The 14,611-nt window shown below is 38.0% G+C and overlaps 2 protein-coding genes across 2 annotated transcripts; one reads left to right on the top strand and one right to left on the bottom strand.

Moving 5' to 3' along the window:
* The first annotated feature begins 2,596 nt into the window (after positions 1–2,596).
* Positions 2,597–9,945, top strand: LOC143463159 (uncharacterized). Its single transcript, XM_076961560.1, has 3 exons — positions 2,597–3,409; positions 8,133–8,239; positions 8,744–9,945. The coding sequence occupies exons 1-3, from the start codon at positions 2,668–2,670 to the stop codon at positions 8,963–8,965; spliced, it is 1,071 nt and encodes a 356-aa protein (XP_076817675.1). The 5' UTR covers positions 2,597–2,667; the 3' UTR covers positions 8,966–9,945.
* A 1,029-nt stretch (positions 9,946–10,974) lies between these two features.
* On the bottom strand, positions 10,975–13,328 carry LOC143462993 (bis(5'-nucleosyl)-tetraphosphatase PrpE [asymmetrical]-like). The gene has a single exon (XM_076961336.1). It carries the CDS (start codon positions 12,468–12,470, stop codon positions 11,580–11,582), a length of 891 nt encoding a protein of 296 aa, XP_076817451.1. The 5' UTR covers positions 12,471–13,328; the 3' UTR covers positions 10,975–11,579.
* Between the last annotated feature and the right edge of the window lie 1,283 nt (positions 13,329–14,611).

The following is a 14,611-nucleotide window of genomic DNA, read 5'->3' as shown; positions in this document are numbered from 1 at the left end:
GGACGGTGGCCTTCGCTGACCCCCCGCAATTAAAGAGACTATGACTTTTACTGGTTAAACAATAAGCTTGTTTGAGCAAGTGGTCTGGCCTTTAATCATCCATGTCACAAAGGCAATTATGACGTCAAAATGACATCGTTTTCAAACAGAAGAATTTCGTAATAAGCTTTTTTATGTCGAATCTTGCAGCAAACAGTGGAAATAAACAAACATATTACGTCCTAGTCCCAGAGGATTGACTTAAGATTGACTAGAAATAGCCGATCTATATGCTTGGACCATAACGCAGACAGATTCCGTAGGGAATGAAGTGTCTTGCTTGCGGCTTCGCTCAAACATATCAGTTTTGTCCAGACTCCGGCGTCTACCAGTGAAAAATTAAGGAAGATTTTATAATATTTTTAAAGATAATCAATTAGCCTTTTTTTGGTCAAACTTTGCCAGGAAAGAAATTACGCCGGGCTTGAGTGGTGAACATAGTCGCAAGTGTATGCTGACAGCCGAGCAAACAAATATGATTCTGGATAATATTTATGACATTTGGAGTGAATGATACGTCAAAATACGTCACCATGGAATTCATCTTAGATGAACTGTAACGCGATTTTATGAGACGTCAGAATTATTGATCGATCTTTGTTTTATCAAAGGTAAAAATAGAAACAACAGTACTTTAGCAAAGTCCGTCAAAATCCCACTTTAAATCTTATTTGCAGGATCTTGGCAACAGACAGGTGTTGCTATTGCGTCCCAAATATCAATTGTGACGACACCATTTAGGTGGAAAGGCCATTATTGATTTTAATTATTGGAGACGGTAGGCAATAGTTACACGTTGCATTCTGTTATCATTTGTAACAATTTGTTGCCATGAGATACGACTGCTATTTGGTAAGCTTTACTACACAACAATCGCCTTTGTGACGTCATGCCCTTCCGAGTTGAATGTTTGCTTCACTTGCAGTGACGTCACAGCATGGAGTTTGATGGTTTACAGGAAAAGGTTTCTTATCTTTCCGTGTTTGTCGAGTGAATTGGCCATCTTGCCTTACGGAAGTAAAAGCAGGTCTTATCGAGTGTCAAGTTGACATCACAATCGCTCATTGTGACTAAACAATGTGATTTGTGTCTCTGATAATCTATCACAAACAAACCGCCGACTGCGCTTGAAAGACAAGGCACTTTGTACTAAATTAAAAGCTCTGGAGCGGCTGATTTCGAAAAACGATTAATCAAACTAATGCAGGTGTTCCCACGGTTTACCAACGCGATGCACTCTTAAGATTGAGTAGGAGAATTCTAGCGGCAATTAGCGGGAACAGAATATCATGCAGACGGCCGAAACTTTCTTTTAACCCGATGTCCTCATTAGCCGGGTCGTGACAACTGTGACAAGCCGTGAACAGGTCATTAATTATCTATCAAGAAATTTTCGGTGCCTTAGAAAGCGTCGAAGTCAAAATTCAGGGTCACTTCTTGATTTTCTTTGTCGCTTTTTGTTTTGAAACAAAGAAAATGCACGTTTTTTTCGCAAAATTAGGGCTGCGGTCGCCGAGCAATTCGGAGAATTCCCGTGACCCGAAGGTAACGACTGCGCAACACCGAAACAGGGTGACAGGGAGGGGGCGGAGAGGGGACTAGTATCGGACTTCGCTTTTTCTTGTTGCGTGCGAAAAAACATGTCACGTGACGATTGCGTGCAAGGGAAAGTGAAGGAGATAGACTGGAAGATAAAGACACACCCGGTACTGGCACGAAGAAACCATCCATGCATACCAACTAATTGTTCTTCAAATAATTCGATAAACAATGCCAGAAGAAGATTGCCGACGATGTCTCGCGAAAAAGCGAGCGGCCCTTCTGCGACAATAACATTTTTTGAGTGAAATTTATGCATAAGTCACAAATAACGTTTGAAAACACTAGAAATTCGAAAAATATTGCACACAATTTTCAAAATTTTATAAGAAAACACTTTTTAAATACAGCTAAAATGTGGAAATGCAAAAATTTGTTTAAAAGTCCGTCTTAAGGGAACAAATTAGGGCTTTTTTTTTGTTTATAGTCTGAAAGCTGGTGTCTGCCTTGCTTAAGAGTTCAAAAGTGGCCTCTGCAATGCGTGAGAGATTCGTTCTGTTTTTGTACAGTTACCGCTTTGATCATCGCGGGTTTTGCTGCTCACACGCTCAACGGCTTAATCAGAGCGAACAAGCTTGGTAAGCTTGCGCTTCACGACGCGATAAAGAAGTTCATATCCCTCAAAATTATCTTGATAAAGCTTTTATCAAATATTTGCGACTGTGATTAAATTTTATTACACTCTTTGAAAAAGGCGGAAGTATAGAAAGTTTTAAAGTGAATTTTTTTTACTTTTATATTTTTTTAAGATTGAAATGTACTGTAATGGTATTTAGTAAATTTTTGGTGAAAGTATTTTTTAACATTTTACACCTCTTCGCACCTGGATTTATAGATTTATATTAAAAACAGGATACGTGCTGTAGTGCCGGTCGCTCTGTTTGCTCGCAGTTGGATGACGTGTATCGTAATTTTTTTCTTTTCTTTCAAGACAGGTCAGCTTATAAAAACCAGTGTCTATCGTCATCTTGCCAGTTCGACAAACGACGTTGCGAATGGTGCAGTTAGGGAGAGAATTATGTTGACCTTATGTACCCGAACATCATGCAGAAAAAACTTCCGGGAGGAAAAATTTTGAAAACGACCACGACACTTGTCGGAGCGATTAGACAGACTCTGACGTCTCCTGCACGTCATAGACAAAGAAAGTTGCCAGTTTGCCCGACCAAAGAGCGATTGTGTCTCTTGTTTATCCTGACATTATTTAGCCTTGTGCTATCAGCAAACGCGATGACGTTAAATCAAAAAAGAGTCTTCTCTATGGAGAAGATGAATACAGGAGGAAGGCTTGAAGAAAAGCGGACCTCTTTCACGTCACAATGCAGAAAATGCGCCCAGCTTAGACGTCTGACGTCACGTTTTGACGTCACCGATCAACAAGACGAAATAACTTCGTCACATCCGTCATTGAACAAACTAACTGCGCTTGCGCGGAAATTACGTCAGTCTTGCGACAAAATGACGTACCAGCGATGCAAAATTGTGTATCCGTGGAAAAACGAAATAAAACTAACCTCCCAAAACGGGGATAAAAGAAGCAAAGACACACGCATGGCAAAAGAAATTTTACCAGCAATTACGCGGACAACGACTACATCATCAAACGATGACGTTTCGTCCAATTTTGACGTTTTGTCTCGGAAGAAGAGGACACCCGGCGGCCAGATAGAAGGAGATCGACGTCTTATTGATCTCTTTTGTATGACCCATTATATTTTGGAAATAAAACACGATGGCACGGTGACTGGGAGCAGAGTACGGAATGCTAACAGTAAGTTTTCTTATTTTTTCACCCCTTGTGGCTGGTGCATTAATAAATCGATGCTTATAGGATATGATTTTTGGCCTTCCAAAGAGCATTTTCATGTTTTTCGGAAGCTTTAGACTTGCTCCTGTAGGGATTTGGGTCTATATTAATATGATTATAAGTGTTTGTTTAAAGAGCTCTTTAGAAGCCAAGCGGTGTCTTTTCAAAGATTACTAAAACATCATTAGACCTGTAACTCGCAAACATACAAGGCTTTGAATTAGATTTTCCTTTAATAAACAAGCAAAACCATTTACCGTTGATTGCGTTGAATTTTGTACTAATTTTTTTCCAGAGTGTTGCGTCACGAAAGCGATGCTTTTAATCGCTTACACGGCAAAGCTGCTCCGTCGTTGCCTCTGCTGTTTATGTCTAAATTTAGGCCTGGGTAAAATATGATTATCCGTTGCCATAGCAACGCTTGAGTAAACGGGGAGCCCAGGTCGTGCTGGAATGTGGGACGGGTTAGGGACTAATGATTTGGGGTAATGCGTTTAAAATAGTTTAGACTGATTTGCGGGGTGATAGTGGTCGAAAAAAATACTGTGAAAAATCATCTTAAGGCTCGGTACACGCAACTTCGAGTTGATCTGTGTGCTTAAGCTCACATGTTTTTGTCGCTGTCATTACTGTACTTTTACAGTCGACAGGTAACTGTTTTATTAAGCTCGTTAACATTTTTTCGCTCCGTATAAGTTTGCCAGCCTTTCCAGTTCTTCGTTCACATAGAAACCCGACGACAACTTTACGACTAAAAAAGATTTCGATCTCAGAACGTTTAACACGTTAGGTCGTCCATGTGTCGGCGTTAAGAACAACAAGCAAATTTGAGCAAAAATAAAATTGCTTAAAATATAATTTAAAGAGTCCGCCACTGATTCATCGCTCTTAAACTGCCTGTTCTCTTTCAAACACATCTCTGTATGCTTTTATTATAAAAAACTCAATGACTCAGTTTGTTTACAATAGCTTGGTCCGCAGCGAACCTTTTACGCAAAATTGAAATTATGCAATTTTCAAAGGATGTTTGTTAGTTTAGTTATTTTGCTCCTTTCAGCTGCAGAAAAGTGCCATTTATTACAATCGGTAATTGTTGTTTATTGGTCCCTTTTTGGACGATGGCTTATAGCGAAAAATGCGTGCCTAACCCTGCGTCATGCAATCGAATGGGAAAAGGGTAAAATCAATGTTGGTATTTTAATAGCTGCGTGTTTAAACTGGGTTGGGTGAAAACATCGTTTCGCCAACGTAACAAATTGATTCGAACGCGGTCGAAACGGCTAATCCTTAAATCTTTCAAATAACGGGGTTTTGATCTATAACAATGGGGTATTAAAAATGCACTTCGAATATCAAGTCTTTTCCGCATTAACTTGATCCTAAATGTGTGGGTGCGCCCCTCGTCCACATAAATTACCGGGTTATTTATACATTACCATCTCCCCGCCCGTTTATAAAGACGTTTAGGAAAAGGACAAGTTTCCGTGTAAATTGCTTTGGAAGTGATCGCTTTGAAATTCATATTCTTGGGCAGGATTTGCATGTTAACGGCTTGTTCACATTTTCAAGAGTAATTTAGCCCCGTCATTCTTCTTCATGGTTGCCATCGGTAGTTTTTTGAATTGCGTTTCTTCCCACGTCTCCAATTTCCACAAATCTTTCGGATGAAAAGGAAAATTTTGGGCGCGACCTCCGTTCCGCGCCATTCAAGTAGTCATTTTCCATATAACCGCAGTCTTGGAGAAACTTCCTTTTACGCCAAATTGTGAAATTATAAGGGTGCATGACATCATTTCGCTCTATTATCACGTCATAGAGACGTATTCGCCAAAGGGGCGTCAATATTTTGCGAATGGACGCACACGGAATATAGACAGTTTCAACAAAGTTTCGCTGCAAAAACTAACGTTTTTTGCGTTATATTTAATGTATACAGCTATACGTGAATGCGGATAGCGATCAAATCAACGTAGAATGAAAATATATTGATTATATCAAACGAATCTGTGCTTTTTTGTCAACGCTATGTTGAGTCTTTGTGATAATTTGACGTCACGTACTTCTTTATTCGCACGTTTCAGGGCGTGGCCTTTAGACAACTCTGCAAATAAAAGTCAAGTGTTGTAGGAGCAATTGCTGTGACTTTTAAGCCGGTTTGCCGACAATACGAAGGCTCAAGTCAAACAATAAACATACGGATCATCATGAGATTGAGCACTTACTACTACAAAAAAAAACGTTTTGTAAATTTATATTTCCGATACCGGCTTCCGCGCAATTTAGCGGCACTTTGCATCCATTCCAAATGCAAATGATACAAATGAATTTTGAATCGCCACCCGCAAACGACTGCACGATGAGGCAATTTGTTATAAATATGAGTCATGATTTAAGTATAAATCTTAATTTGATTGAACTCCAACGATAAATTATAAGTGTTGTTCACTTTATCCGATCTGGTTAAAAATTATCCACATGTATCTTACACTTTAATCAGCAACAGCTTGGACGCCGCAACGTGTCAGTCTGTAGTAACGTCAGACCATGGACTGACATCCTCTTATCGGTCATCAGGATGAAAGAAAATGGTTTGTTATGGTAGCAAATAACCGAATGTTGACAGAATGGCAAACACTATTTTTGCCAGGAAGACAAACATTTAGCTAACCATACCACCGAGAGCACACCAAAGCACCCAGTACTTTTTTTGAGTAACTTTTCAAGTCCGAAAGAATGTTTGCAATGTAATTTCATGCGCGTATTAAACAATTTAACGATCTCGGCATTTACAACAATAGTTGTGCAACGCTTATAAATCGTTCTTGTTTCATTTACAACTGCTAAGACGAGGCCCGCCAAAGTCAATAATAGCAGTGTGACGACCCTCGCGCGTTCTGTGCACGTCAAGTAGCCAACACTTGACCTACCTTCAGCTTGGATTTATGACGTCATAAGCGATTGTGGAATAAACCTCTAGTTTGGCATATTGTGAAATCTGAGATTTTAATTTCGAGCTTTTCGCCTTATTTGTAACTTTAGGTTGCTCCCAATGATATAAGTACAAGCAAAAGGCTTAAAGATAGCTCGTAAATCATTTTTTGACAAGAGTGTTCCAGTCAAGTGGACTGTGCAAATGTCAAGCTTGCTCCAAAACACTCTTACTCCACACAAAAAATCTTGCGCCAGCTTTTGAAGTGCTGTCCAACGACCAACTTCGGTGGGACATAAAGTTTCTTCTACCAGTTGTAGCTTACCTGAATTTGTGACAGTTCCTATCACTTAAAGCGAGCGCGTGGTAGACCGTGGCGCTCCGAATTAACATTCTTGCTTGTAATCTGGCGAACTTAAAATGGGTTTGAGTTTGCACTAGACAATTTCTGAGGGTTGCAACAAAAAACAGTAGCCTCGGTTCCCAGAAGTATCAAAGTGACGTTTACACAAAGAGGTTCTGAAATCTCATATTGAACGTCCTTCACGACTAACCCGATCAGCGTTTTAAAAACCGTCGCTTTTGTCAGCAGGGTAACAGATTAAGTTGGTAAACTTCAGACTTATCGCTTTGTTTGGTTCGTTTCAACTGGTTGCTTCGACATCTATCAAAATGCAATGTAACTGTCCCGTCATAATGGGATTTGTTTGAAGCATAAACTCGGAAAAGCTACACCTGACACCACGGGACAACATATCTAGGTTTACAAGCCAATTTGGCTGTCGGACTTGGATAGGGCGATGCACTTTGCAAATCCAACTAAACCAGCGTCAAAACGTAAAAGCTCGCTTACGCTTAATGTGCTTAATTGGGTAGCATATCAGGCTAATTTGTATTGTCCAAGCCAGAATAATCTGCAGCCAGTTGGAACAGACATGGTTTCCGTTTACATTTTCCTTGCAAGTGATTTAGGTAAACCTTTTCAAGTAGGCTAAATGTTAGGCGCTATGAAAATTATTACGCCGATTAGGAACTACCTCTGTGTCTATGTATTGTATTTTCCTTTATATTTTTATATATAAATTAATTTTGTCCGTCAACGGCTTCGGATGTTTTTGAGGACAAGCTAATGACGCCAGCGCATGGTAGTCTATGTCACAATAGACATCAACACTTATGACGTCATGTCATCTTTACAATATCTTCTATTTTGACTTGCTACACGTAATAATGGGCTTTAAAACCCGATAATTCTTCGGCGTTAGGCGGCTTAGCAAGCTTGAAAAATATTCTTTCTTGGGCAGATTCCCACAAAACTTTTTATCTAATAACACGTACATTTAGTCGTAATTAAAGGGTGACCATATGAGTCATTTAATGCATCGAATAGGTATAATAGATATTGACTCCGTATCAGGGTAACTTGTATGACGTAGGGAAGTCGATTTTCACACAGCAATCTGGGAATCAAAACTGGCCCACGCACCTGCACCTCTGTCGAAGCTGAATTCTTTGTACTGACCGTTTTAGGTTGACAGAGTACAATCTGTCATTTTTAACCTACTTTGCTTCACATGGGAAGCTTAGGTGGCCTACAGGAGCAAGCCCATAAAAATCATGCAATCAACTCAATTTATTTAATTATTGCAGTTTGGAACTAGTTATGTGCTTTCAACCCTTAGCGTTGTTTTATGTGACATTGCAAGCAACGGCGCTTTTGAGCGAGATTTATCAATTTGTTGATTATTTATTTTTCAGCGCTGCTTGAAATTCAGTCAGTTGAAGCTGGCGGAGTGGTGAGCTTCCAAAGCAAGGCGACTGGACTCTATCTGGCCATGGACAAGAAAGGAAGACTTTACGGAACGGTAGGTCTACTTCGCTTGGAGCTCTTAGCTTTGATTCGGATGGCGAATCGTGCAGATTTGTGCAACGTAATACAAGTCGATAAAATTATGAGATTATTGGCGGGCAACTAATGCATAATCCCCATACACTTTTTTGACCGCGTCTCCGTTTTCATTTTGATGGCGGCTTAGCAAAATTAAGTAAACTTTGACCGGAAATAGAACGCACATAAACAATTATAGTAGCGTACAGTTGCGAATAATTAGTATTGATGTATTTAAAAGCCAGACAATCAAGACGTAAATACCATTTGTAAACAAGAAATGATTCCGCAGTTCCTTAATTGTAAGTCACGATCTATCACGTGATTTTAGGCATGAGTGATTTTCAGTCATCTTGATTGCGATCATCAGCTGCTGTTAAGTTCTGCTAAACTTGATGTCGCGTGATCCTTAACACTTCTGGCTTAAAAAGCTTTCGCTTTGTAGCTACGATCCCTATAACCCTGTACTTTGCATTTGCAGAAACATTTTTCGAAGGAGCACAGCGCCTTCGTGGAAAGGATGCGCCCGAATTTTTACAACACCTACAGCGCTCGGCACTACCCGAGGAAGCACGGAAAGTCGAAGCGTAGCGCTTCTGGGGACTGGTACGTCGCCATCGGGAAACACGGCACTGTTCGCAAGGCGAATCGTATCGGCCCGACTCACTCAGCAGCCCAATTCCTCCCGCTTTATCGACAGTGACATCATAATGGTGGGAGGTGCGACAACAATGCTAGAATGCATTCGAAGACCAATCAGCGCTTGGCACAAGACGACGACATGACTTCGACAAAAGTTCGAGTAAATGGACTTGCGTCAAAAAATTGCAAGCAACCTGCCCAGGACGATTGTGACGTCATAATATTGAAAGTCGATAGAAGAATAGCATATATACTTTCGGCATTTATATGTAAAGAGCACTCGTTATTTATATGTCTTAAAGCAAGGTTTTCTTTTGTGCATTCATAACTTTAATTTTTCTGCGTTTTTCACTGGTTCATCAATCTATTTTTGGCTGAAAACAAGTGATTTTGAAAACCAACTATTTATTATTTTGTCTCAAATTTACAATTCGGAAAGCTTTAAATGTGTAAGTTTTTCTATATCGGATATTATGGTTAGCAAACTGTGATTCTATTTTTAGCAAATCTATTTCTTCAGATTTTTTTGCTGATGTTGCAGAATCAGATACAATATGTTCTTTTTAACGTAACATGTTTTCAGTGCATGGTCTTCATTAAGTTTTTTCTTCAAATGCGCCTTTTCTTCAATTTTGCAAAAGAAAAATTCTTATTTTACCTTCTTGTAGCAAATTCTTCCATCGATAAAATATTCTATGTTGACGTCATGAGTGAGTAAAGCTAGACGGGCGGCCATTGGCTGTATGACACCACGTGATCTCATGTAACTAAGATGACGACGTGCTATTTGGTGCAACTATTTCGACCACATAAAAACTAACAGCAGACAACAAATTTCCCTTTCTGAATTGGAAATGCTCATTGGCGAACCTCTATGCTTTGACTAATACATTACTCCTGATGACGTCACAATGAAATATCTTTTTAAGTCACAATTGCGTTTTGCGACGAGACAATCGTTTTATTTAATGAATGTTATTCTAATAAAACCTACCTTTATTGTTTAATAAAACGAGATTTTAAAGAACGAAAATACTCTGTCTTAATTGGCTGAAACAGTGGGAAGTTTCCCTAAATTGCATTCACCGCGTGCAATGAGTCAGCAAGGGTCAGACGGCAATAACAACAAAGAACTAAAAACATTTAATCTTGTGTACAAAACCAAAGCAGTGCTACTTGGAATGAGTAATCCTCACACGGGACCTTAGCTGGCTATTTTAAAAATACTTGCACTTGTTCGTTAAAGTTTGTGAAATGTCACCTAAAAATGTCAGCTTTTAAAAAAAAACGGGTTCCTTTTCAGTTATTTCTTTGTCTCACAGGCGTGTGAAGATTTCAAGTAGTTAAGCTGTGTTCTTTGCAGAAATGCCGACCTATTAATGCAGCAAATTAGGTTAGGAATCTGCTAAGTTTTAACGTTTCAATAAACTCAATGCATGTTAAAGCCTAATGTAAAGATGTTTGTATATATGGGTTATAGGCCACATTTTAGTTCTGGCAATATTTTTGGATAAAACGCCATAAACTACAGAAGATTTAGTAGATTGCAACAAATCCGACAGCGCCGTAAGTTTGACTCTAAACAAAACTTAGTTCAAGAACGTATGTAAAACAAGTGATATGCTCTTAAGTAATCGAAGATTTTAATGACGCAAGAGAGGTGAATCATCTGAGAAAATTACCTGGTAGCCATTGTTAGGTTAAAAAGCATTTGTTATGGGCTCTTTACAAAGTCGCCCGATTATCGTACCAGTTGAAAGCTTCGGCCTGTACTAGCCAAAGTTCAAGAAATTTGATGCTTTTTTTGCAATGCGCCCATGTTACATCAGTGATATAAGACAGAACCAAACCACGAGATTTGCTGTCGATGCGGCGACTAATAAGATTAGCGTTGAAGATTTTACCTTTAACCTAACGTGTTCAAAAAAAAACGAAAAACCTCCTCCTGCCGAAACCGAAAATCTGAAGTAAAAATTTGTTAGGTAAAAAATTTCGGCTTCACTGAAAAAATGCAGGCTCATGTAAAGAACTGAATAAAGTAAAAAGTAATACGTAATAATCACTCAATACTCCATCCTGATGTGGGATTGTAATTCTTCGCTGTACTTTAAACAGTTTGTTGTGATCGTCCTTCAACATAATTGCGAACAAGAGGCAATATTCGAATTAAATGAAATTTATAATTTCGGCTATAGGGTCCAAATTTTGGCAACACTGTTGCTTATGAAGATATACTTAAAATATGTCTAAAACAATTTCTTTCCGCTATAATATTGTCCTGCCAAGAAATAATCGGTAAAAACAATCTGTCAACATACTAGTATGGTAATTTCGGTATTCCTCTGCTGCGACCTAACGGTTACAAAAACTAAGGAGAAAATAAGTTTTCTTGTCAGATGCGACTGAAAATGCTCTTTTTACAGCGCTTGCAAAAAAAACGTACTTTAAAATGCTGACTTGATACAAATGGCGCTTTATCTTCAATAAACTTAAAAACATATGTTTTAACAATAGGACAATAATATATTTTGTTCCATTTAAAACGAGACAATGCAGCATGCGGACTAAGCTTAATTTTCCAAGTGAGTTATTACGAGCGTTTGAAGCGCATCTTATAAATACTTGCATAAATTCCTAACAAGTTTCTAAAAGTAAAACATTAACTGCTACCTTGGTTAATCGACTGGTACATAAACGTTTACCGGTTCAACGCTAATCAATTCCTTCTCAACGATCTTTTCGCTTTTATCATTTAAATGTAATAGTACACAAGTCAGTTTTCCACCATAAACACAACCAGTATCAAGTCCAGTGCTGTTTTCATTTAACTGAAGCTTCTTAACAGCGTCATGCCCGAAATATACGTGCTCTGGCCCTGGCCACAATTCTACCCAGGGGGTCCCTACACCAGGAATGCTTGTCGGTTTTAAAACTTTACCATGAAATTCGTCTTTCACTGACACAAGATTGCGCATATTGGCCATATCATTCGCATTGTGAAGTTGTAGCGATTTGCCAGGTTCAAGCCCGGCATGAACCACAACCAAATTCAAGGATGGAATTGATATTGTGTATGGAAGATTTTTTAGAAAATTAGCTTGTGTTCCAGATAATTCTTTAACCCATTGCATTGGTGGCTTTGGTTCGACATTATTTTTCATAAATTTTAAATAATCCAATACAACTTTTTGTTCATGATTTCCCCGAATACAGTGAATATGTGGAGTATTGATAATATAATTCAAAACTTCCAGGTTTTTTGGTCCCTTGTTGATCATATCTCCAACAAACACAGTGACAAAAGATTTGAAAGTTTTCTTTTTGACTTCCTCAAATAACTTCATTAACTCATCGTAGCACCCGTGAACATCACCGACTATGACAAGATCTTTTCCTTGAAAATCAGATTCAAGAAGTGTCTTATGGCGAATAAATGGTTCAGTTTCATCTTGAAGCCTAAGCTGCTCGTTTTTGGTAGAAAAATGAAAATACGAAGAAATGTAGGATGCAGCAAATCCTAAAAAACCAGCCATTCCAGCTCTTTTTGATAGCAAGACTGGCAGCATTGCCAAACTGTAAAAAAATTATGAACCACGTAAAATAAATTGCAAATTGGTCAATAATTGCAATAAGAGATCTGCAGTTTTTACGATAAATTGGTGACATGGTCAGGTTCTTAAACAACTAGTCCAAAGTGCACATAAAAATGTACAAGCAGTAGCCAATGTTGACAGAGAAAGCGCACTAATACCGTATCTACAAAAATGTGGATATTTGTATAGATAAAACATAGAACTTTTACAAAAAGGAAAGAATATCAACTGAACAATGCATGGTCGACCACACCCACAAGTAACCATACTTATCAAAAGATAGAATTTAAGGCAAGTTCATACACTTCACATTCATAGACCATAGACATCAATTGATCTTGTCTAAAAAGCTTGCGTTTTGGTACAAGGAATCTTCAGTCAAAAAACAACACCAATGCTTTACACCAGAATATTACTGGTCTAAGGAAATAATAAGAAAAGACAAATGAAAAAGATACACATACCCAAAAACTATGTCATGTGAAGTCGTTTGTGACATAATTTACCATCGACATACAATTAGCATGCTGGCGCTAAGAGATTTCTGATCTAACATAACAAACTTTCTATAAAGGCATCTGACGAATTAAATGCATTCAATTACAGATTGTAATTTGATGGTAAACCACAACTTGCAGGCAACTAAAACAAATTAAGTATAACACAATCAGACAGTGGCAACATCACAAACAGCAGAATAGTGTCAAAAATGCTTTCAAAGAATTTAGAATGTTAAGTCACGTGACAGTCGTACAGTAGATCGTAGGCCTGGTCAATCAATGTGTGGAAAGTCACAAGGTCTTCTATACATTTGCAAAAGTTCTTTAACATTTAGTCATCTTTGGCAGCTGCATTTTTTCCATCACAAGCCACAATTTTTACTTTATCGACCTTGACTTTGTTAAGAGAATCTGTAAATTCTGCATTTTTTAAAACAAATGTCCAGACATTGTCACAGAATCGATATGTATTCAAATCTCCTTTGAAAGTTATCCTATTTCGCACTCTTGAAGATAATCCATGGTTAATTGCCTTGTCGAATTCGAGCAAAACATGCAAAGCAAGTTGTGGAGTTATTTGTTGTGATTGGATCAACTCATCAAGTGACTCTTGAAGACTATTCCCCAGTGTTGTGTTGCGATACAGCTGATAACTCATCCTCAATTCCGAGCGACTGACACGTTCAGCTCAGACGTTTGAAATCAATAACTAACTCTAAAATTTGTGTGACAGTATAGCTTATGTTTATGTACCTGTACACTACAACACAAAAGCTAGGCCTAAAAAAGAACAAATGAAACAATTATTTTAGGCACAGATTTAAATTGTTAAAAATCATTCCTTTGGAATTGCATCTGTGTGAAATTTACATGATTCACACAGCACAAGCTCATTTAACGAGCTTGTCTTTTCCAAGTTCGGTTTTCCAAGTTCCCAGTTCGGTTAACAGAAAAACTCAATGGCAGTGTTTGTTGGAATGGGAAATTGGTTATTTCATAATAATGTGAACATTGGTTCAAACCACCCTATGTTTTAATTTGCTTAAATGATTCTATTCAATATTCAAGATGAATGGTAAAATTTGACGAAAATCTGATTAGCGGTTTTCAAGTTATAGGAAAAAAGTTTTTGACCACTAGGTAGATTCAAATGAAAGGAGCAACAAAGAAACTGTAATATCTCAAGATCTGCTCATTGTATTTGGATAATTTTTTGATCTACCCCATATTTTGGGGGCAGGCTTTCTACTCATCCATATGAAAATGAATTACAGCCTTTACTTTTGAGACAAAAGTTGTGCCACAAACAGTATATTGTCACACTAACAATTTTTTACATAATAGTCATTGCAAATTACCATAGTCAATTTTTTTAATTCTAAGTATATTCTATTGTAGCAAAGAGTCTTGTTATTTGATTTTGTCGTTATGAAACAACTTCTTTATTGTATTTGCACATTTCAGTATTTTTTAGTTCATCTTCATATATGATGTAACAAATACTGCACGTTTCTTCCATCTACATATCACACTACCTTCTTACCTATATGATATCGCTTGCTTTCAGTAACAACTTATAACATCTTGGCAACATGACATTCTCAGTTTCATCTC

This window comes from Clavelina lepadiformis, chromosome 6 (genome assembly GCF_947623445.1).
Source record: "Clavelina lepadiformis chromosome 6, kaClaLepa1.1, whole genome shotgun sequence".
Taxonomy (NCBI): Eukaryota; Metazoa; Chordata; class Ascidiacea; order Aplousobranchia; family Clavelinidae; genus Clavelina; species Clavelina lepadiformis.
The sequence above is the reverse complement of the archived record's forward strand: the minus strand, read 5'-3'. Positions and strand labels throughout refer to the sequence as shown.

Coding starts and splice junctions, on each gene's coding strand:
- LOC143462993 (XM_076961336.1), bottom strand. CDS start 12,470: ATGCTGCCAGTCTTGCTATCAAAAAGAGCTGGAATGGCTGGTTTTTTA.
- LOC143463159 (XM_076961560.1), top strand. CDS start 2,668: ATGTACCCGAACATCATGCAGAAAAAACTTCCGGGAGGAAAAATTTTG. Junction 3,410..8,132: donor CAGAGTACGGAATGCTAACA/GTAAGTTTTCTT, acceptor TTTATTTTTCAG/CGCTGCTTGAAATTCAGTCA. Junction 8,240..8,743: donor AAGGAAGACTTTACGGAACG/GTAGGTCTACTT, acceptor TTGCATTTGCAG/AAACATTTTTCGAAGGAGCA.